The sequence below is a fragment of the Cydia amplana genome, chromosome 4 (genome assembly GCF_948474715.1).
Source record: "Cydia amplana chromosome 4, ilCydAmpl1.1, whole genome shotgun sequence".
In the NCBI taxonomy this organism is placed as follows: domain Eukaryota; kingdom Metazoa; phylum Arthropoda; class Insecta; order Lepidoptera; family Tortricidae; genus Cydia; species Cydia amplana.
Window position 1 is genome coordinate 17,620,323 of NC_086072.1, and position 26,310 is coordinate 17,646,632.

The following is a 26,310-nucleotide window of genomic DNA, read 5'->3' on the forward strand; positions in this document are numbered from 1 at the left end:
TAGCCAGCCGCGTGTTCAAAGTTGAATGTAAGAACTTCGCTTCGCTTCGCTCGCTCGTTCGATTAGGCCCGTAAAGTTTTATGAGTAAGGGGATTAGTATCTACCTATTATACTTACATGAATGAGTATCTCAATTTGAGATTCTCAAATAGGTTATTATAAAATCCCGGAAAATAAAATCTATGAGGCCAATGATCCCAACCTACCCACAGGAAAAAATAAAAGACTACCTCCACAAAAACAGTAAAATAATAGCTTGTGATAAAAAGGATAGTGTAAATTTCCGGCAGTAAAATCAACGCGCTTGGTCGATTGCGTCAAATGACTGCATGGGTACCCACCTAGTTAATACGTCATGAAAATAACAAATTTTACCATACCGGTTGACCTACTTGGCTGTGTGTGACACCTACTCTGTAATTGATATAGGTCGTTGCCAACCCTGGTCTCGAGACGGGAAGCGTCTGGTGCACGGGAATCGACCTTGGCGCCGTGATTCATCGGCGAAAGTGGGAGAAATGCGGCGCGGGGCGCGGACACTTTTACTTTCTGTGTGGCGCAACCGGCGCGGGCGCCGCCACTCGCTCGGCCCGCGGCCCGCAGAGCCGTCGCGCACACACCGCGTCGCAACACCCGGATTACAGTGATAGTGAACCCTGGATTCTGGATTCAGTGTGTATCCTTGTGAAGTGTCGTGAGCGGGAGCCGTGGCGCTGGCAACGGACCGCGCCTACCTTCCAACATACAGTCCCTTGGTAAGTTTGGTAAGACTTTCACTGCTTTCTTTGAGAGTGCGATTACAGTAGAAAGTTGTATAGAAATGCTGGTGTTACAGTGATAATCGATGTGTGATACGGTGTTGCGTTGATGCTGTACGGGACGTTATTATACAGCATTCGCCACATCTCGCGCAACGAAATCTAGATAGTGATTGCAGTGAAGGGGAGCCAAAGTATCGACTTAGGCAAAGCGCACAATTGGCGTCACCCGCGAATGAACTTCGGTTCGGGTGTCAGAACAGTAAATAAAGAAGTGAAATATCCAAGGACAATACAACTTTCAAGTGATTTCGCGCGCGGCCGACAATAAAAACTTCGTAACGCGCTGCGCAACCTCTCGGCGCACTTTCGACGTCCGCCGACGAGCCGCCGCTTTCAATGCGGCTGTTACAAAACCTTTGCCATGACGAATTTTCTTTCGAAAGTTTTCATTTATGAGTAATTTAAATCGATATGAAATAAGTATTTCGTTTCGATTGGGCAACGCGTTCGTCGTGAAAGCGCAGCTCACCTTTGCGTTAATGATCCAGGAGCCGTGACAGAGAATCATGGCTGGCGAGGCATTACCGGCGGAGCCTTGCTGCCGCCGTGACCACCCGTACGGTCAATGAGTTGGTGCCATTACAGCCGGCACGTTTCAAGCAACTGTCATCATTAAGTAGAACTGAAAGGAACGCGGCTCAAGGCCAGTTGGATAACGAATTTTCGTTTAATATTAATAAATGGCAGCCACGGTCGATCGTGACGGGACGGTGGGTACGGATGCGAGCGCAAGAGCACTTTCACGTGCGTGATGGGGATGCCCGCAACGTGCCGAAACCAATCCAATGGTCCACGCCGACTCCGATGACATAACCCTCTCCGACCAATTAAAATTTAGATAAAGTCGTTATTTTATTACAGCCGAGCACGGAAGTGATAAAGGCGCGATCGTCGATAACTCAAGATAAAATATAGTTTTTAATTTCGCCGTATTTCGTCGTATATATTCAATTTTAATTGCGGCTATTAATCTTCATGCAAAGCAGGCGTTGCCTTCAAAGAAATGTCAAAGGACATAAACCCACTGCGTATCATTTTCTGGGTCAAAAAGAATGGTAATGTAAACAATATAGTTAAGATTATTCTCTCCGTTATCTCTACAAATTATACACTTGCTGTGTCCAAGAGCGACAATAACCGCTTCCTATTAGATGGCTCATCAGCTTGTTTGCCACTTTTTTCCTTTAAATAACCTTTTTAAATCCTTAAACACCCAACCGATAGGAATTGAAACAAATCATCCTAACCTGTCCTGATCTTAAACTTAAAACGCATTAGGGGTAATCAATGAAACATTAGACAACCAAACTATAAGTACATTAAAAAAAATCGCTCAAGTGACAGACTCCCAAATATGATCCAATATAGTGATTTCAAATTATACAATGTCTAAAAATACTTGATTCTACTTTCGAATAACGTAGGCGTGGCAAAACGTCAGAATAAAGATTTACGATAAAGATCGTGATTTAGTCAGTGACAAAAAAGTACAATGCATATACTTAAAGCGTTAACTTTCACCCGGAGAAATGGTTGCGCGAAAGTTCAACGCGGATGACTTCATCCCGATTTCACAGGCCGTTTTTCGGTTCAGAGATTATGCGTAGAACAATGAAAGTTCAAGTAGCGTGAAGTGAACCACGATCCAATCTCAAAATTGGAATTTTGGTTGGAAAAGGCTTATTGTCGATATGCCGATATGCGCGTCCGAATACATGTATATTTAATTATTTACTTGCTGAATATTTGGCAAATTGTGAACTTCAAACGATTTGTCAGGTTTTAATGTACAACTATATGTACTCTGTCGCCTTGGTGTACCTACAACTATTAGTGGACTCTTTGCTCGATACAAAATCATTTTTGAAGTGAGATTATGAATATGTATGTTATTTCATACTTCTTGTATGTAGGTACACTGTTTAGCAGTGAATAAAGATACGACAGAACAAAGTAAAGGAAACCTTTATCTCGCCTCGTTAAAAAGGCAACAAAAAGGAAACAGGATGATCATTTGTCACAACCGCCGTCCTTCCTCGATTAATTTATTCACTGGCGTGTTTATGAAATATTTCACTACAGGTAATCGCATTTAGTAACTGCGTAGATAGGTACTTTACAAAACCCTGAATGATCTATTGTTCTGCAACGCATGAGGTGAGTCTAGTCTGCCTATCAGTTTCGAACGGAAGGAAGAATTCGACCTATTTACATGATAAAGGTGAAGTGGCTAACAAATTTTATTTTTTCGTTGTTTAGATAGGTATCGAAAATTACTAACCACCTCGCTACTCGTGTGATTTTTGGGCGGATCTGTCATCGACTATTGAGCCCGGAAGGGGACTAAATTGCAGCATACACTGTATTTTTGCCAACAGCATGGTTTAGTAACCTCAAATAATCAAAATAAAGTATTGGTTTAATGTGTACTACTGGTTCAATGTTGGCTAACCTTACATATGTAAACATCACTTATCACTACATAGTATAAAACAAAGTCGCTTCCCTGTCTGTTTGTCTGTATGTATGCTTAGATCTTTAAAACTTTGCAACGGATTTTGATGCGGTTTTATTTAATAGATAGAGTGATTCAAGAGGAAGGTTTATGTATAATTTGTTAACCCGTGCGAAGCCGGGACGGGTCGCTAGTATATTATATTTTCTGAAAAGTTCTTAATAAACTGTGAAACGTGGGTATTCTAAATCCATTCAAGATATAGTCGTAGAAAGTTGTATAGATATTATAGCTAGTAAATCCTGATACCTACTATCATTTTAATACTGTTTAACCATAGAGAAAATCCCTTAACTTTTTTGTAACCCTATACTGATGAAGTCATAAAGGCCACGTAGCTTCTTGTTTCGATACTTCAAGTTCCGCATTGTAATTTGTCATGGAAACAATTTTTATTATGACTATGTCTCGAATGCACAATAAACTCAGCGGTAATGTGGGATCCTCCCACAAAATTAAGTTTCAATAACATAAGCGCATAAATAACACAAGCGGCAATAAAAATGATTCTCACACAGGTTTATGTAAGTCGGGTAAACTTCGCGATTATCCAATGCCGTAGACAAAGCTGGGGAAAGGAAAGTGGAGAGCGGTTACGTTGAGAGCTGAGCTCGCATCTCGGCGTTAAGTAACGAGTAAGGAGTGCTTTAAAAACAACCAGATAACCAGATTTGGGTATGAAAGTTCTAGGATAGTTCCCCGCTTCTTGCAAGCTGCGAAATAATATCTATGTGGGATAGATTTTCCTTGACTGTTTTTACGTGTTGCCTTTAAGGTATTTACATTTTAATTCGTCATCCTATCATGGTCTGTCTGTTATCGAAATACTTCGGTAGATTTTTCACTCTATCGTTTTTTTTAATTGCGTAACATTTAACATTAAAAATACGAGACTAACTTTAATTGCTGCATAAATGAAACATCAATAACTTGCCTATTTCGCAACATTACTCGGCTTTCTTTAAACATGAAACCTATCGAAAGACAATCAACTGTAACAAGCCTATCTAATTAACATTTAGTCGTGCTCAAATTTCTAAACGACAACAACTGTTATTTGAATAACTTCAAATCATTTTACCTAATTGCTGGCTCAGCAGGTTCATAATGTTTTATTATGAAATACGAAAGTTGTGCGATTAATTCCTATTATTTAATTTATTTATAAGATTATTTTAAGTTTTATTATAAATATATGTATGATTTGGGCCATGGTGCGCGTCCATTAATGAATCGCATACTAACGGATAGGGGTTTACGAGTACATTCATGGAAAAATAGTTTCATTGTTAATTGAAGTGGGCATATGATTATAGGCAACCCAACACTGCAGCACTGGTGGCTTAATTGCCGTTTATATATCTGAAGATTCTTCATGGATACTGTCAAATCTTATAAAATATGTCTCCCATTTCTGTTCAGGGAGGTTTTATTGGTTTTGTTAGATGCCTTGCATACCCTTATTACCAAATAATGTGCTGATTTGGCCTGGTAGCAACGAGATCGTACCGTGTACCAAAAAGAAGGGAAGAGGGGAAATGGTCGGCTCCCGGCTCCCCAGGTACAATCTATGCTATATTTCTTCATGCTCTCAGCAACTAGGGCAAGTTATATATCATTTTTGTATAATTTAGGAGCGGAGAATTCATTTTTGAAATAATCGTTATACTTTTTCACACAAATAAACAGATTTTTGCACAATAAATGAAAATTATATGATATTTTGGCCTTTACAATCACAGTGTGGCGATTTGTACTAAATAAAAAATTTACAATTTAGCTCAAGTACCTATTCCTCATTCTAAAAAGTATCACTTTAAAATAGGCACTCATAATTTTTTTTGTGAATAATAATTTGTAGCGCGTGGTGGTGACGATTTCCATTTAAATTGAATTATGGCCAAAGTCAATCATTAAAAATTAAAAAAAAAAACTGAATCTGGCATTTGAATAGTATGAATACAATGTTTTCATATTTTACAGATAAATTACAGGCGATATTTTTACAAATGAAATGGGTTTCTGTCGCCCTATTATAAGGCAGTAGACTTTTTTGCTAACAAGGTATGCCCACCAAATACGCTCATAAGAACGATATATTCTATCGATATAGGCTATGCACTATCTAATGATATATAAGTTACTTCGGAACGCGTCATGACCCAGAACTAGGGATGTACCGACTAGTCGGGAAAGCCGACTATCCGGCCTCATATGTAGTCGGCGATCAGTCGGCGACTAGTCGGCAAAAGCGGCCGATTAGTCGGCACTTTATAAGTGACAGAAAAACAGGGCAAAAAGAAATAAACAGCACATATTTTCGTAAACTTTTTACCTATTTTACCCACATTTTTAGTTAGGGTGCTTACGAAAACTTTTGTTCGAAATTATTGACCTTGTGGTCGCTTTTTTATGTCCGATTGTGCGGTCGCCGTATGAAATATAACCTTATAGGATTTTTTTATTTAATTTTTTAGCGTTACTATATGATAAATAGCGCGACGAAAGGGGTAAAACGATTGTTTTTTAGTGCATTTGAACCGAACTTAGACCAAACTAATGATCTGACCGACTAGCCGACTAGTCGGCCGACTAATCGGCCATCCGAGCGTCGATTAGTCGGCTAATCGGCCAAATCAATAGTCGGTACATCACTACCCAGAACCCATACTATCCGGGACCCGGTTCTTTGTTTTATTGCATTTAGGTAGGTCATTGTTGCATCGAAATATTTCAACTTTTTTTCATAATTCGTCTGAAATCATTATCATTCTTTAATTAATCGCTGGCCTAAAATTATCGGCTGACCCTGAATATGAAGGGCTATTCAGATAAACAGAATTATTTACGTTCCGCTTTTAATTTGTTGTAACAGCTGTAACTGTAACCTACTGATTTAATGTTTCTTATTTAAAAAAAACAGAGATTTCGTCGTATTTGCACAAATATGATTTTACTTCTCTTCCCTTTTTATAAGGGTACTAAGTACTAGAGAGTTAAGTCGGATATTTAAGCAAATACGACCACGTTACTTGCGGCCTATAAGGCCTTGCCCTATTGCTATGCAATGTGAAATGTAGATAAGAAAGTAGTGCACATTTCATACTAACGCAAAGCCTCTGTAATGACTTGTTCGAGTGTACAGCTGTCTACTGCTTCATTTAGTCCACTTGCGCCACGCTCGGCTCCTACCCACCCTCACTAAATACGTGTCAAATTGCTAATGACATTATCAACTTTCGTTGCATCATCATCATCAGTGTTAATTACACTGTTGGACCGCCGGCCACCGTTTGGTAAAACAATACATCAATCTGTCGCGCTCATTATCAATTAACTAGGACAATATTTGGCTTCGCATCGATGTGATGCTGCTGATGCAAACAAGATTTATAGCTCCAATTGCGGGACATGTAGATTGAGATTAATTTATGTGGAAGCATCGCTTAAGCTGGAAGCGACTTCAAGTAGGTAACAGCGGCGTAGGCGATGGCAGTACACATTGCAACGTGCCGATTTGAATCCAAGGTCTTTCCTAGTGGAAGAGAACGGAGTTTCCTGCGGCCGCCTATCTCTGCGCACACGGACAGACACACGTGAACGCACACGCGCCCACGTGTCGTTATTCTTTGTGTTCAATCTTTCCTAGCTACCGTTCGAGGCATCTTCTTTTTGTGGTGTCGACTGGCGTTTGATGTTGGAGCCTGCGAGCGGTTCATTATATAGGCGACGGGCGATGCGCGCGGCGCGCAGTTAGTGTGTCACTAGAGTCGGCGCGAGAGGTGGCCTGCAAGGACTGAGCCGCGCCGCCGACTTTTTTTTGTGCGTGCGATGTTTTCACTTTCGTCATTTTGACCGGGCCAGTTTGATTTGACGTCGCTCGCGCACGGACGTGCCTCGGGATCGGACGGTGATCGTCCTGTGTTCGGTGCTCCAGGATCGTTTGGATTTTTATTTTCTGTGAGGAATATGGCTGTGATACAGTGCTAATATGTTCGATAGCAACCTACTTTTGAATTTCTACAATGAGATTGCGCATAGAAGTCTACAGTTGGCAAGGTTGGTAAACATAAACTTATGGTTTTGATGTTCGGGATGGTCTCAGCCTTGTGTCTAATGAACGCACTATTCTGCGCCTCATCCGCCTCTCGCCTTCGCCTTTGAGCCTCGCGGAGAGGTTAATAGGTTCACATTAGACGGTGGTTTGCGAAACCGACTCCGGCGTAAGGCTGCGCCTGCGCCGCTTTTCCACGCCGAGTTTCGCGCGCATTTCTAGCAAAATATTTTCGTGTGCGCCGTCATGTAAATATGTATATGCGAATCGAACGTCCAGACTAGACTAGATAAATAGATTCGTTGTTTATGTTGTGTTTATGGTTTGAATTGGGTTAGTAACATAGAAAATGTTTAATTAAGTATCTTAATCTTAAGTATCTTTAATTTAAATGATGACTGCCCTAAACCTGAAGGTATCTAGATTATTCTGTAAGTAATCTAGAAACAATAAAACCAATAATAAGTTAGATTAAACTAATAAATACATTGGATACCTATCGACACAAATTTAGTGCTACGTTTTGACTGGTTTTTCTCACAATTCAATTAAGTAGACCACAAACAACAAAGTCCAGATACTTAAAAAAAATATTTATCTATTTATTATGTTTCTCTTTTCTCCTTTTTAATAAACTGTCTCTGCAACAATCATCTGTCAAGATGCTGTGGCCAATGATGATGATGAGAAATGTACATATCGATATAGAATATATAGTGTTACATTTGCATGTCAATGACATCTTACTATTTGGCGCGTGTATAAATGAATTACCTAATTAAAAACGCGTGATAGTAATGTCCCACTCACCCCTGATCCCCAGCGTCCATTGATGAAACCCGTCTCAGTATTGTCGAAGAAAGTTCCGCAAACACACTGATAACTCTATTTATTATCTAAACAATGACTGTATAGATAGTAGTGTTGTAATCGTAGTAGAATTACACAACGTGCATGATACTGTTTTTGAGATAAACGGAACTGTGTCAATGAAGTCTAACAACGCTCTTTCAACTACCTAGTACCTACACTACATACATATAGATAATAATAAACTACATACATAAATCTATAAAGATTTAGATTTATTTATTTCATAAACCCACCCGCCGAGGAAGAAGAAGAATAACAAGCTGGATGAAAGTGATATTCATTATATGAAATAAAAAATAAATAATTTCATAATATAAAATGACAATATTAATTGTTCTAGGCTAATCTATACGAAATCACATTATGATCGTCAAGTAGGTTAATAAGTATGATTACCTATAATTATACAAATATCAAGAAATATGCAATTTAAAAGCATTGATTACTAATTGAAAAATTAACGAAATTATTAACAATGTAAAATAATAACAAAGTAAAACAATGTCACTATGGCTACGTATATTTATCTCATAGTGTTCGTCAAATTAAAATACGGGTCAAAAGAAAAATGGATTATAGTCAATTTATAACTTATAACATTACATTTATTTAATATTTACAAATATAAAAATATACAAACAGAAATAATACCTACTAAATTAAATTAATTAAAAATATCTAAGTACCTATTACATGTCATTTCCATTTATTTATTTATTTAGAATATAATGGATTATCCAATGAAAATAATCTCAATTGATGTATACTGATAACTAATACGCTTGAAATATTACATTTAACTACTTAAGCATAATAGTTTAAATTATTTTAAATTTTGTTTATCACCTATTCAATACTAAACGGTTCAAATAAATAATTTATAACCTAATCTTGTTATTTCCGAAGTTGAGTTAGCGGGATTCACCGAATTAGTTAAAAACAAAAATAATGTCATCAACATATTTATATACATCAAATGTGTTTACGCTATTATTTTTATGTCTCAATATAATTACAATGATTTATTTTACTCCAACAATTTGTGAAAATGTATATTGTTTAATTACCTAAGTACTCATAAGGTGAAGTTAAATTTTGTTTCATACCTACTCGTTCAATGATTTGTATCTTTGCACTGTACTATAGGTACATATTACTTACCTACTGTTAATGAGTTCTGTTACTGAAAACATTAGGATATTTCTCGCTTGACACCACAAATCTAAAACAATCTGGTACTTATTTGACTTTATTTAAAATAAATTATTTCACACCATGCATTAAATAAAAAGCACCAGATAATTATCAGAAAAACATAGATAGCAGTTATTTCTAAACACAAGTTATATTAATAAATCGGATAGAAATATAAAAAGTTGGTGATTTGATCGTGAGTCGTGACGTCATTGTGTACCTAATGTTTCATATAAATTCCATACCTATTATCAAATCGTTTTGACACTTTAAAAAAAGAAACTGATTAGATAAAAAAAGAAACTGATTAGACTAACTTAAGAGAATACCCTATTATGTTCAAATTAATAGCCATCCTTTTATATACCATTTAACTTTAAAGACAAAAAACATTTACATAATTAATCGATAAAAATAATCATCGATAAAAAGAACGCCTTAAATAGCCTAAACAACCTTCACGCCCGATTGGTGCGTACAATACTTATTGATAGTCCGACAATAACTGGTAAAAGTTTGATAAGATTTACTACTACGTATCACATAAGTACATACCTACCGTATATGTATTTGATATAAGATTATGAAAGTGTAATTTTATCTATTTACTTTAATCTGATTGGAAAAATAAACCCACCTAAATTCCAATAAGAAAAAAAAAGTGCGAGTCGGACCACCGGGGGTTCCGTACTTTTTAGTATTTGTTGTTATAGCGGCAAATACACAAGCTACATTAAACACAAGATTAGAGCATGTCAAAGAGCAATCGAAAGAAAAATTTTGAAAGTTAAGTTAATAGATAAAATACGTCACAAAAATATACGAGAAAAAACTAAAGTAATTGACGCTCTCGAGCACTTACTAAGACTCAAAGGCAGTGGGCAGGTCACATCGCGAGAATGCCAGATGATAAATGGACAAAGCGTTTAACTACCTGGAAGGGACCATGTGGGAAACGAGGATTGGGGCGTCCCCGTGCTCGCTGGGCAGACGACATAGAGAGAGTGTCGAGCAACTGGCTCAGAGAGGCACAAGACCGAGAACGGTGGAAGAGGTTGGAGGAGGCCTATACCCGGAAGGGCTCCTAACACTATTAGATTATCACAAAATAGTATTTAGTTTAAAATTAGACAGTGTTTACGGAATAAAAAGGCTTTTTATTTTAGTATAGCGGCAACAGAATTACATAATCTGTGAAAATTCCAACTGTCTTTTATCACGGTTATGAGATACAGCCTGGTGACAGACAGACGGACAGAGGAGTCTTAATAATAGGGTCCCGTTTTTACCCTTTGGGTACGGAGCCCTAAAAACCAAAGCGCAATCTCTTTCAATTCGTTTATTATAGTTCGTTTTTTTTAGCATTAGAAATAAGGTAAACAATCTTGATTTGTGTCTTTTATTTGAAAAACACATTTTAAAAATAAGTTACGGCAAATATGTAACAATTATGAATCTAATACGATCATTCATATTCTTCTGCTTTCATAAGTAATAGTTATTGGTTTTTAAAAAGTGTTTTTCAATTAAAAGACATGTCAAAATCGCTTACCTTCTTTCAAGTTCTTTCTAATGCTAAAAAAAACGAACTATAGTTCTGTATTTTGAAGATTCTTTATAATAATTATGTTTATATTTTGAATGATGAAACTTTCGATATGAAACACGTATTGAATGGATAGTTTGATACTCTACCAATTAGAAAATGGTTTGTAAATGAAGTTTTTATCTCCATTAGCTCACCAGCCGAACTATCACTGCTCGCGTCCGGTTTGCATTGATACCAGCATTAATATAATAGAGATTAACCTACCTAAATGGGATTTTAAATCTAATTGGAAAACTCATATTTAGCTTAAAATTTCCTAAAATAGATAACTATTGTGATTAGAAAACAATTGGGATCAAAATTAGGTACATTACAGTCGAATCTCGATAGTCCGGCACGAATATAATAGGAGTCAAGTGATTATTTATTGATTTAAACTTTATTGAATAGTAAAAATAGTACAAAAGGCGAACTTTATGCCAGACGGCATTCTCTACCAGTTAACCCTCCGGACAAACAGAACAAGCAGAAATAGAAATATTTACAAACTACGAAAAATGCATCATCATTCTATGTACGTCGAAGTTTAATATTGTATGCTTACATTATTATTTTTTACGAATCTCTTTATAGTTGGCAAAAACCAGATAACGGTCGACGTTTCTTGTAATTTTTATTTTTGGTATATTGTATTGGCATTGGCACATCATACTCAAAATACATACAGATTTGCTTTAACTCCCAGCAATCCGAATTTCCCACTAATCCGATTCTCTCCTTTCCACAATTACTGACCTGGTTAGGTTAGAATCTAATCTTCCCTAATCTAATCTAACCGTTAGATTAAGGAAGTAACCAATTTCTTTCCCAAATCATATTCTTTCAGCGTACAATAATATTGTAATAATTGGCGCAATATCAATGAATCTCATCTTAGAGACTAGTTGTTCCACGTTTTGCATTATTCAGTTTAAATTAATTAGGTACTACTTACTTAAATAATTCGCACCGAAAACCTCTACTCCGCGGAACGATTTTTGTATCACAATTACATTTTAAAATGTGTTTTGTCTGTTATTTTATACTAATTTTCTTGAAAGACTTCAATCGTGATTATCTGTCATATTTGTATAGATTAATAGTTACTAGTAATATATAGAATCTTCTCTTTTCTTGTACATATTGCGAATTTTAAGCAAACCAAGAAATCTATCCGGTAATAAAATAAACCACTTATTTAGGCTAAATCAATAAACTAGATTTGCAGATACAAATAAATAATATAACCAGTTGTAATCTTTGACTGCTCCACAAATTATCTCCGTCGTAAACTTATTTTGGGCTCCATAATTTAATTGGTCAAAGTAGACCACAATGTTGAGCTGTACGGATATGATGGTCGTCTCTTGTCTACGTGACAGCGTGATAAAACGGTATCCGTTACTTTTAATCGCGCTCCGTTAAAAAGTGATGGATATTTTATCACGTGGATAAAGCCATCCATAAGCTGGATGCTTACACGATGCAGAAACTAAATACCACCATCGACTAATTAAACTGAAATAAATGTTTGCGTAACAGTAACAAAATATGTACCTATTTACACAAAAATTGGACTGTTGTATGTGTTACAACGGGTATAATAAACAAATCGGTTGTAAGATATTGATAAAAAAAATATTTCTTTATTAGGTAAGTACTAAGGTTCAGTTATTTTTTAAATTAAATAGTCAACGAGTTTGGCTTATTTTATTCAGTGTAGTTTCAGTATTCTAATTTTATATTAATATATAATATTTTTATACCTATAATAGAAAACACTAATGTAAAATAAACGTTAGCTTGAGTTTTCTAATACATTGTAGTAAATAAAGTAAAATAAAATGGCATTGGCCTATTTTTAGTTCACACTGTCTCGGCGAATAGGTATTTTCTATTTTTATGCGACGTGCCTATTTATAACAGACTCCACCTTACTGGCGCCTAGTACATAATCTTTGATTTAGTTATCGTATATAATACACTGTACACTATCATTGCAGGTGATTATATTTGTATTTATTTGTGTATGGCATGCGTGTTAATTTGTTGTAGGTAAATTCATAGCCTGTTAATTATAATTGATCGATATTGTTATTTTATTCTTATCGTATACATAACTTCCGCGTGGTTTTATTGAGTTGGCCCTGTAGGTATTCATTTATGATTGTGCCTATTGCATAATATGTATGTATAATAGTGTCTGATTATAAATTATAACACTGTGCGCTAAACATGTAGGTCAAGCTTACTTGTTTAACCCTTAAATGCATGTTTTTTTCTTTTTGCCCGAAATTAATATATGTACCACATAATTGTTTGCCGTTTCTAGGAAAAATAGTAAAAAAAATATATCATCGATTTTCACTGCGAAATCAGTGTTAAAAGTTGCATAGGCTAAATCATATTTTTGGAAATATATAGCTATTAGTAAGGGGTATAGCAAAAATCTTAACTGCCATCAGAAAGGTACACTATTTATGATGTTCCTATGATAAAGTTTGTAAATATAAAATAATTACAAACCCCGAAAAATCGGCCCAAAATCACATACCAAAAATCATCAACTTCCAGGTTTTTCATAGTTTTCCGACATTTCGCCTATAAACAAATGTAATTTTTATAAATTAAAATACTGCATAAATGTATGTAATAATTCGGAAAATTTATTAGTTTTACTACTTTTACTATTGAAATAATATACAGGAACAAATAGAATTTGTTTAACCCTTAATCGGTGAGCTGTCTAATGCTAAGTAGACATTTGGCAACACTATGCATTTAAGGGTTAAGGGATGAACTCTCGCAGTAAAATCTGTTTAATAAAATTCGGCAGACTGATTCTCGAAATGTTTTGAAGAATATTATTTTATTGTTAAGTAAATTCTACGCATTGCGCGCACAAAGTATGGTCAGACACTGGAAAAACACCCTCGACCCGATTCGAACTTTAAGATACGTCAATTAATAGATCTAGAAACGATATGGATTAGATATGTCAGAGTCAAATGTGACGTTTCTTCAAACAAAAACGTCCCTTTGTCACATCTAATCCATACCGTTTCTTAGTCTATTAATTGACGTATCTTAAAGTTCGAATAGGGCAGCCTGTAAGTAATTGATTGTATCAATATGTTTGCTTCCCGTCGCGTCACTATTTCAATTTAGAGCAAATTTGGCAGTTATCGCTTACACGCGCTGGGAACCTAGATCTTTCATCCACTTTGCACAGACTAATTAGCAGTAATCTAGGGAACCTCTATCTTGACTGTTATTACAGTTATTAGCAAACAAATATGCGTTATATAGGTACATTATGTATTTAATAATATAAGAGCTCAGACGCATATGTTTTCGTCTTATCCGACCATTTTTTGAGGTTATCCCGTTTGAAGAATAAAAATAATGTTTTAGAATAAAAAAACACTAATGTTTATGTATTTTAATTTTATATGGAAGTATTTTACAATTAGTAAACCCAAATACAAAAAAATACCATTTGTACGGAAAGAAATAAAAATACGATTTTTTATTTTTTTTCGGGTAGGAATCATATGTAAAAAGGGCTATTCTATTACCAAAGAAAGCAACACGTATTAGATTCATAATTGTTACATATTTACCGTAACTTATTTTTAAAATGTGTTTTTCAATTAAAAGACATTGTTCATCAAGATTGTTTACCTTATTTCTAATGCTAAAAAAAACGAACTATAGTGCTGTAATTAGGTCACGTTATGATTCCATCGCAACCTGCATCCAGGAAACTGAACATTATAACGATGAATTTATCTCACTCATTAAAACAGCTAGGTAAAGGAAAACTTAAATATAGGTAATACAATATTTGTGTTTATCGTATTATGCGTGTTTGTTAAACACATTTGTTATTTAGTAAAACTTATCCTTACCGTCCTGCACCTATGATTATTTTTGTACAATATGTATTTATAACAAGCAATTCTTATGTAATTATTGTTCTTATGTATTTGTATATTATATAATATATCGTTGTTTGAGAACCCACAACACAAGCTTTCTTGAGCTTACTGTGGGACTTAGTCAATCTGTGTAAAAATGTCCTATAATATTTATTTATTGATTTTTTATAGCATTCGCTTTTTGTATTTCAAACTGCATCGCAACTCTAAAGTTCAAAAGTATAAAGACGACTAATTATTTATACCAATATTTCCAAGCACTTACGCTAGAATCTAGGTTTACATCATTTGAAACACAAACAGTTCTGAAATCCAGAATGCAAAGCCAACGGCTCAATGTCGCAATCGGCACTTATTCCTTGCAGAGTCGACATAAACATTTCTCGGAACTACGAATTTAGCCGGCTCGAAGTAACCATACAAACTTACCAACAAATATTTCAGCCCTACACTGAAGGAAATGTTTGTATAATCAATAAAGAAATATTTTGTTATAACTTACACAAAACAAGCAACAACGGTTGCACTCCGGGAGTGCCGATAGAAGTGAAAACTCACCTCACTATGTTACCGACGCCCGGTAACACGATACATACGTTTAGCGGAGGCGGAGGCTATTTATTTAATATATATAATTATCATTCTCAAATAAGATCACACTTTTTCATTGACATGTTTATTTACATACTGCCATGACAACGTCAAATTATTTGAAATAGGTAAAGAGTCTGGAAAAGGCACAGACATAAAATTTTCGCGCTCGCGCTTGACAGACAGCTGAAGTGTGCGAAAGGGAAGCCATCACGTATATGAACATCCCATGAGTGCGAAAGAGTCAGACTACAAATGAGAACGTGACCATTTTTTTTGAGTTTGACGACGGCCGCGGACGGCCAAAAGCGTATCACCGTAATTTTTAATTTGAAAAATATAAACAAATCAGGAAGAAAACTATTAAATAAAGTAATACAGTGAGGATTGGTGGTGGTGTTTCGTAGGATTGCAGTGTCACGGGGTTAAATAATCCAAGCAAATACTCATTTCACATGTAATTATTATATTCCGAGCGAAATTTTCTTAACGATATTTTGTCAAATTGACAGCATAAAAAGTGTAAGAAGCCGGTTTATACAGTTCATTATAATTTTTCTTCCGTTGTGTGCTAATATTTTATCATATTTGTCAATAATTTAGAATATTTTGTGTAAAAACATAAACTGTTACTTTACGCTAGGGCTTAACCAAATTTTCATATGACAGTATCGATAACTCGTCGGTATATTAATAGTGACTGAATATTCTGATAGCACACGCAGTGCAAGCGTTACTAATACGTCATAACGTCGTAGAATTTTGACGTTAATAATAAAACAACACTTGCACTGCGCGTGCTATCAAAATCGTTGCAGACTTTTCTTGATCTAACTCTAGTTAAATTTTAGCCGCTTTTCCACTGCTTTGCCGCCAACACAAGGAAACACATATACTTATTCGCCCCCGAACACCCCCATATAGCAAATATGTTATCTATTTCAGTTTATAATTTAAAAAAAAACACATTTGAATGAAAAATAGTCTATAAAGCAATCAAACACCGATAGATTATTAATATGTTGTAACATGACATCACTATTTTTGATCTCACATAGACAATTGACGCACACACTTGCATTTCATTTTTGGTCGCTTATAAGTTTGACAGTTGTTCTAGTGAAAAGGAGTCCGCAACATAAATGTCAAATAACATTGAGTTTTTCTTTATTGATTTAAATGCATGCAAAATGCAAATGCATTTAAATTATGAGTTGCCACCTTACGGTGCTTACGGTCACGTGATCGCCTTACGCCGTCTCGAGTTTATCATTTTTTCCCCACCTCAAAAAGTGCCCAGCGCCGCTAAAGAAGTTTTCACTTCAAAATACGACTTGCAAACTAAGTGTCAGGTACAAAATCTGTTTCTGGATATTGAGCAAAATTTATTTCTTTTTATTACTTAAGGTACTTTAATGAGTTTGGCTGTTTTTTTCAGTGTTATCGTAGGTATAATGAATTTCTTCATAGCTATTTGATGTGACATTGGACTGAATTATAAAACCCTTATCAGGCGGAACTGTAGACTGATTATAGCCCACATTGAGTAACGCCGGCCTAACTATCAGGATGCTACATACGGAGGACCAGTAACATCATTTTTGTTAACTTTTAATCATTAATAAATCACATTTTAACGATCTCTTACCTCACTAGTAGACCGTCACTGTCTATTAACACACATACAAGTTCCGATTCAATTAGTACGACAAAGTTTCGGCGGCACTCCACGCCATTACAATTATTTTCATTACAAAATAGAAACTCTTTCGGTTTTAGTGCCTCTCTTAACACTGAACTTAATTCAAGGCCGGCTATTTTAGGATTGTAAAACTAGAAGCACAAAAAAGCGGCAGTTAGCTCATCAAGTCGTCAGTACAAAAAGCTATTGTGTCGGCATGTTCAATAAAGTTAGAGGCCTGACAGGAATCGCTCCCAGCCCTTTCTTGTTCCCGTTTGGTACAAATTACCGAAGGACGTTCGAACTGGGTCACTTCGGAAATAGTTTATTGTTATCGGCGTGCGCACACGCACGCGAGGCGTTCGATTTTCAAACGCTCACGCATACAAACGAGCCCCCGGCTCATTTCAGCCAGCTTTATGCGGTTCCATCTTTAATCTTATTTGCTTTTAACGGTTTGAATTCACTACGGTTTCCGTTTGAATTTGAATTCAAAAAAATCTAAAACCAACTTTCTTAAGGCCGACTTGTCAATAAAAATGAAAAGTCGAATTTATGTTTTCATAACATTAATGTCCTTACGAGTTCCAAAGGCCACATGTTTTGGTCTATTAGTTTTATTACGCGGTTACCCTTGCGTTGAATATTTATTATTTACAATCTAATGCTTTCGACAGGCCCTTCCTATTGCGTTGCCTATCATTACCGCCTGCGTTACAAGGACTTTTTTATTTTACTCGTTTTCATACCTACGCTGAACTAACGCGTTACAATTACATTATTGCTGTACTAGTCGTTAAGGTTTGACATAAATATTAATGCACTGATTTCACGCCACTGTCTGTAACGATCTTAATTTAATATAATGAATTATTTGAACTGTGTGCTTGACCTTTTTTTAGACAATATATAGCTTATGAAATGTAATGTGTATGATCGTAGGTATGTTATACACAAAACATAAATCAAATGCCATCATCGGACCTTGACCACGCTGATAAATTAATTAGCGTCAGTTGTCACAGCGGTCATAAAAGTTCCCATCTCCTATGCATAAATTCTGATTGTTCGCAGGTTTACAGGCAATCCTGTCGTTGGCAAGTTGTAAAATGACTTAGGCCTCAAGGCTTTCGAACAATAACGCACACACGGCCGCTGGCACACCGCCCCGCGTCGTATAACCTGTACTCACAGATAACGTAAACTATCAATTTGGTCTAGTATATTCACAACCGTACGAATCTGAGTTCGCATCCGGAGTAGGGCGTGTGGTGGTGTGAGGCGCGCACACTGCGACGTGGTTCCCCACAATACCCCACTCTGTATTCCACTCATGCGCACGTGGTCTACACACATACATGCGCGGAACATAAACCGTAGTGAGTACCGAAGCCAAGAGATCGTGAACGAAAGCACACGCTTCACACACTGATGTATTTTTAGCGAAATTCCATTCAGCGGGTAGGTCAGTTACTATTATGACTGAAATTTCGATAAGGCGTTCATCAGGCTACGACAAATTCATGCCATGCTTCACATACTTGCTGATTTTCTGTGCTGGTTGCCTGCTTTTCTCAATTATTCGTATAATGGCCTAATTAGTATTTTTTATATATTTTAAGTACAAAAATTCACGCTCTATAAACCTTACACATTTCTACTTTTTGCGTGCAAAAATAATTATTCACATAACGATGAAACTCTTCGTGTCTGCAGAAGTGCTAAAATCTCTCATTATTTAATAATCTAGGTCACTCACTGCATTTACAGGTGCATTGAGATCCGCTAATGCTATAGTAGGCCAAGAGAATTCGTTGGTTGAGATAAAATTAATTACCTAAACCGGTAAATACCTTCTCACAATGGATTTACGAAATTGTCAACATAGTAAAGAGAAACACACCCTATCTTGTTCCGCAGCGTTCACGCTTGTGCTTAAAATTATACCTTTAATCTTTACGTGACCGTAGAAAGTGTATGTAACAATGCGCAGGCGATGTGTTACTTGTGTTAGGAGTGTTATGACTGTGAGTCAGACTCCGGTGTAATCGCTTGATGATTCAATGTCCAGAATTACCATTTTAGAGAAACATTTCGTGTTTAGTTTCTGTTTCTACGACACGACACATTTTGCGTCGTTATTTTGCAGTCATCGAAGTGATATTGCGTTGTTCGTATAAAAAAAAAAAAAGAAATCAAAAATGGTTTATTGTTTAACAGTACATACAAGTTTTACACAAAAGAAATGTCTGGCGGAACCCAAACTAGGCTGAGCCTGTATCATGGGGCCCTTGAGTGCAAAGCAAGTTTGACATTAAGATTAACTAACTAATAATTTCCAATTGGTCTAATCGATTCTATTGTTTTTTGTGTACACTTTTATTATTATATTAGTATGTATCGATTACGTCATTGATTTATGGTGTGTAACCTTCAGAAGAGCCGATAAATAATATTGCGTCGCATTCCAGCCTTTTTTGTATGAAACTAATTCAAAAACGGAAACTAGTCCACAAGATACTGTGCTTATCTGCGCACCCGCACATTTAGCTGGGCTTTTATTTGCTTTGCCTGATAAGTCTCGAATTAGGACAGAGATTGCATTGTGCCGACACCGAACTTCGCCTAAGCGTGTCTACGGCAGTTTTTGCACGGGCAAAGATGGTCAACAATCAATAATGTCGGTATTAAAAAGGCATTTCAAATATGTACTCATATAGCGCTTGATATGAGTATGTTGAGGACAAAGACCATGTTTATAACTAAGTTATGGAAATATTTTCCTTATTGGCTCAGTATGTATTTCGGTTAAAAATAAATAAACCTATTGTAAACAGTACCTATATGTTATTCTATGTTCGACCAAAGAGGAATACTGGTAATTACAAATTCATTTATGAGCAATAGTTAAAAATTAAATGAAACTGATGGATTAAGTACTACGAACAATTATTTCGGCACATATTTTGGTAGAGATTATTTTATTTCAATCAGCTTCCGTCATTTTGGACGTCATCGACCAGACAGATACCTAAGCAATAAGCATAAGTATAAAACCGGCCAAGTGCGAGTCGGACTCGTGCACGGAGGGTTCCGCACCATCAACAAAAAATAGAGCAAAACAACCAAAAAAAAACAAGCAAAAAAACGGTCACCCATCCAAGTACTGACCCCGCCCGACGTTGCTTAACTTCGGTCAAAAATCACGTTTGTTGTACGGGAGCCCCACTTAAATCTTTATTTTATTCTGTTTTTAGTGTTTGTTGTTATAGCGGCAACAGAAATACATCATCTGTGAAAATTTCAACTGTCTAGCTATCACGGTTCGTGAGATACAGCCTGGTGACAGACGGACGGACGGACGGAGTCTTAGTAATAGGGTCCCGTTTTTACCCTTTGGGTACGGAACCCTAAAAAGCGCAAAACAAACTAGGTAACAACATATTAACATCTCTCCTCTACATTTACTTCAGAAATTTTCCTAGAGACCTTGAATTTCCTGTAATGTAAATAATAAATAGCCGCCACTTCTCACAAGTCATCGCTCAGCGCTAAATGGAAATTCCGTAATGCGCTCTCCAGAACGTTCTATTCCATCTACATCTCAGTGAAAACCATTTCCCATAATTCCAAATCCTTGCTAAAAATTCCATTACAGTGTCACGATTGACGTGAGTCATTTTAGTGTAGCCGGCATCAGCCAGGTGTTACTTTCCGGAAACCACTTTGATTCAAGACCCCGAACATCACGACATTGCGCAAATGAGATAACCTTTCGTATGAGCTTATAAAAATGCCGCCTCTCAAATCGTTTCTACGGCATGTAGGTATTCGTACGTTTTTTTTATTATTTTCAAAGTAAGATTTTTCTAAAATGTGTAATTTCACCAATGTGTTTTATTTATTTACCGATTCTACAAGAAAATTGCTAAACCAAAACTAAAAACCATAAATATGACTTCGACATTTTCTTAAAAACCCATCAAGCATTAAATAGGTACCTAATTATTAACGTTAACTTCATAGTCTTCATAACAATTTCTTCACCATCCGATAAATAAAACGTGAGAAATACTTTCGAAACCAGTGCAAAATCACACCACAAACAGAATGTACAACATCAATTAGATACTCAAATCCATGAAGAACCACCTCTCGACATTGCCAAACGCAAACTAGACCAAGATGCTCAAAGTCACACCAAAAACTCACGTAACCGTGATAGATGTAAAAGCAAGGAAATCAAAACCGAGCCGCGTTACGTCGGTTGTTACGTAAAACCTTTCGTATACTTTCTCTGTCAGCAAAATTTAGCGTGGCCATTACACAACAGTACGAAAAGCAGTCGTCGAAATTTCATCATTTCGGGCGCGGGAAGAGCAGAGCACGGCTCGGCGAGTACGCTGTGATGAAACGTATGGTATTATGTATAATACTTTCACGATATGCGGTAAGGAAAGTAATTAGATCACGTGGTTTTTAGGGTTCCGTAGCCAAATGGCAAAAAACGGAACCCTTATAGATTCCTCATGTCTGTCTGTCTGTCCGTCTGTCTGTCCGTCTGTCTGTCCGTCTGTCTGTCCGTCTGTCTGTCCGTCTGTCTGTCCGTCTGTCTGTCCGTCCGTATGTCACAGCCACTTTTCTCCGAAACTATAAGAACTATACTGTTGAAACTTGGTAAGTAGATGTATTCTGTGAACCGCATTAAGATTTTCACACAAAAATAGAAAAAAAACAATAAATTTTTGGGGTTCCCCATACTTCGAACTGAAACTCAAAATTTTTTTTTTCATCAAACCCATACGTGTGGGGTATCTATGGATAGGTCTTCAAAAATGATATTGAGGTTTCTAATATCATTTTTTTCTAAACTGAATAGTTTGCGCGAGAGACACTTCCAAAGTGGTAAAATGTGTGTGTCCCCCCCCCTAACTTCTAAAATAAGAGAATGATAAAACTAAAAAAAATATATGATGTACATTACCATGTAAACTTCCACCGAAAATTGGTTTGAACGAGATCTAGCAAGTAGTTTTTTTTAATACGTCATAAATCGCCTAAATACGGAACCCTTCATGGGCGAGTCCGACTCGCACTTGGCCGCTTTTTTATAGTTGCTGTTGCGATTTTGTTAGGCATGTTTCTATGGTATTTTATCGTCTGTTTTATTTCGTTCATCTGTTTTACCAATAATCACAAATAAAAATTATTAAAATCACTTCCATGAGGGGAAACCGCGGTAGTTTACGTTCCGTTGTCGCAAGTCGCAAACCTAAAGTGACTTTCACAACATTGTTGATATACCTATTCCAAAAATACATCGTTTCTCCAGGAATCGCTCAGGAAATGACGAACGCGAAGTCACCAGTTAGATTAGAACTAACAAACCCGCAGTTGAAAGCTCAACGCTACATCACCATTTCAACACGACTGAATGTAAAGTAAACATTAGCATATTATTATCAAAGTGTTACGAAACCCAATTTTAGTAAAAGAAATGGTAAAGATTTTTATACAAGATTATGCATGTAAGGTAACTTTCTAAAAACTGCTAGTGTGACCTTGAAATAAAACGCTATTACAAAACCGCGTGCCGCTCGCCGCGCTGCCGCCGGCCCCCCTTCCTATGCAGCGGATCTACGCACACACCAACACCAGCGCCGGCGCACACTACCGCGCTACCCACCGTAGAAAGGATCGGTGAAAAATCTAGTCATACTACTTACCTTTCAACACTTGAATGAACGGAACGTATCGTTAGATTTAAAAAGAATTCACGAACACCGACGTACCTATCTAATAGAGACAATAAGACACAATTGATTCATCTAAGGCATTGTTTTCCCAGCTGGGTATGTACCTAACTACCTACATGCGTCAGAGAAAAGTCCGAACAATGCGTAGGTCACTAGGGGCCTCCATCGCCTTCGCCGGCGCACGCTAAACGCCTTATTATTCGGTTTTGAAATCATCGCCTTCCAAATATGTGAAATCCTTGAACGTGGCTATGTGGGTCATGACCAGGTCCCAATATGTTTCTCGTAGATGCTTTATTAGCATAGTTCTGTGCGGCGTGCGTTGCGCAACACTGTTGACTTTCATCCTGAAGGTCAAGTACCATCCTATTTCAAAACGGACCTTGGACGCGTCTCGCTCACCTCGGACAGAACAAGCTGCTAACGGAAGCGATCTTCCATAATCGATAGAAATCCAATGTTTTAAAATTTTAAAATCGCTTACGGCTGTATAGTAACATATGAAACTAATAATAATGTGTAGGTAAGTATTTATTTAGACATCGGAACAGACAGCAAGCACCTACCGAGCCAAGGTCAAACAATTTCGCGCCGTGAGAACCGCCTTATGTAGACGACTTAATTCATCATAATTTGCAATAATAACACAAGAGTTATTCAAATGGCTGCCTACAATCAAATCCGACCTTTTCCTAGACACGTTATTTATAAAATGTCATCTAACTGCCGCAGTGATCGCAAAATGTCGAACACGAACTCGATTTGTTTCCGAGCCGTTGCGAAAATGTGGAAACACGCCGGGGGCAACGAGAGCATCAATCAGTCAAGCATTTCTAGAAAGGAATCTGAGGGCCTACCGCGAACCACGTTCGACGTGTTGGCTCTCTGTCGCACTTGTAAATTCGTACGTAAGTGTGACAGGGAGACAACACGTCGAACGTGGTTCGCGGCCCTCTGGCCGGTCCAAGTACTGCAAGTACTTCGCCAGTATATACTCACGATCGATCGCTTTGACCGTGAAGATTCTTCCTGACAAGTCATCGTCAATTAACATCACTATTACGTTATTCTATTTACTTACTAAAATAGGCCTGACTATTTAGTTTCCAATTGCTAGTAAAGTATGTTTACAGTACAGTTGTTTGCAGTCATGTTAGCAAGTATCTGGCACAAGGGATCGATCGTCAATCAAACGCAAGGTGAGAGTGTAACTGCGGAGCTATTTTAGCATCATCGAAGGTAAAACTCATTCGCGCTTTCGGCCCAAGACTCTCTCGAGGGTACGACGCAGTTTATAAATAAATACATCTGTCAGTTGCCAACGAAGCTGAAATTATAGTTAATGTTTAATCTAATGCAACAATGATTCTATGAATAGTGGAGTAATTAAAAATTACATTAATATAAGTAGATACTTGCAACAACCACTTGCTTCCTATCAAATAGATAAGTTGTTATATTACTTAAGAGCAAAGGGGTATGATAAAAAAGGAAATATATTATTAAATAATTATGCATAGGTAATCAGTTATAACTACAATGCGTGTATCGATTATTTACAGTCAGGTGACAAGTCGTTATGGTTTCATATTATTCAATTATTACCGAGGCAATGACAGGCACGTAACAGTAACTAAATCCGACCACGTTGATTGACAAATATTATCATATCGATAACGATCTCGCGCATTCGCATTTGATTATGTTATTAATTCGGACAGTTCCGTAATAACACAATTACAACGCAAAAGAAATTATCGTCGATAACCTTATCGACCGACGAGTTTCTGCCGACGATATTAACAACGCGGTCACAACAACATCTCGTGCGCACAAAGCAATCCGGAAACGTGTGAAGAATTTCGATAGGCTTACATAGCGAGATAAAAATGCCAAGGATGGACAGTCGGCTCGTTGTGTGGCAGTGGTCGTTATGAATGGAGTGGCATTTGTTGTGGAGCTGGTTACATAACGTTTGTGTGGATGGTGCCGGGGCTGGCTCCACATTTCGTCCGAAGGCCGCAGCACAAAGCGCGTGCGGCGTATCGCTCGCCACGCGCGCCCCGCCGTTTCCTGTTTGACAACTATCCACTTACATCACTATCGCTTTCTGTCATACTTTGAGGCCTGTTAGAAGCTCGGTAAAGGGGTCTTGTTGCTAACTAGAGGTACCTTTGTCATTGAGGTACTACCGGCTCTATTATTACCACTTCCCAATCTCGTAACAGTGGATCCCACCCTGTTAATTCGTCGCCTCTCGTTTTTGTTGCGTCATAAAATCATCCAGCGTGGTTAATTATATCATTAGCATTTCGTTGATAATGAGCGTATCTATTTTGACGCAAATTGCGATTTCGGGTTGTTTTAGACTGTTGACAGACCGTTCAATTTAGCCGATCGTTTCAATTGTGCAAATAGAGCAGAAACCCGTTCACGAGAATGTAAATGCGCCTCTCAAATAGGATTTTCTGCGATTGTGGCTAAGCAGGCCGCGTGTCGCGCTCATCGGGGCATGCTGATCAGCCTGGATTGTTATAGACAATATAATTGTTTACAGCATTCTTAGCGCCTAGATTTATTGCTTTGTTTGTGAATACATTATTATAATAAACGCGTTAATAATAAGAGCTATTAACTCTTAGCAACCAGTTTCAACAGATTTAGTTAAAGTCTGACAGCGTCTTAAATAGAAGTGAAATTCGCTGTGCTGGTTCTATTCTTGGCAGGACCTGGTGAGGATGCATCAGTCACGCCCACGACCCTACAGGCGTTTATTATTAATAACCGGGTCTATGAATGTAACTCGAACATCGGCCAAACTGTTTTAGTTGGACTTACACTTGACCTCATTCTTTATTTAAATACAACTGTATAAATACTTGTCACCATCGATAAAAGGTAATGTGACGTCGCCAAGATTAGAATACCTCCTTTAAATTCCAACAAGCCTGCATTTAGGTATTTAAAGTAGATATTTTTCTCGAGGGACTTACAATATTGAGAATTTTTTTTAAAGGAAGTGTTTAGAAATACTTTAGCGGTCTTTTAGTTTAAGGACGATCGCAAGCATCCACTAGCTATAGTAACTGCTAACCATCAAGTGGACCGCATTCTTGTTAGCTACTGATGTGCTATAAAGAAACAATTTAATAATAAACTTACATGTGAACAGAATTACCATAAAATCGACATTCGAACGGCAAACAAAGCACTATTTAAAACAGATTGTAATTGTCCTTGACTAGCACATGTGAAATGTAATGTAAACATTAATTGTATCGACAATATTACTTTTA

General features: G+C 36.9%; 1 protein-coding gene across 1 annotated transcript in view; it reads left to right on the forward strand.

The window, feature by feature from the left end:
- Positions 1-7,071: 7,071 nt before the first annotated feature.
- LOC134647327 (transcription factor Ken) overlaps positions 7,072-26,310 on the forward strand; it is a 35,425-nt gene continuing 16,186 nt past the window's right edge. Inside the window, exon 1 of the mRNA XM_063501641.1 lies at positions 7,072-7,395. Within this exon, the coding sequence (XP_063357711.1) occupies positions 7,328-7,395 (68 nt within the window). The 5' untranslated portion in view covers positions 7,072-7,327. The remainder of the gene's footprint in view (positions 7,396-26,310) is intronic.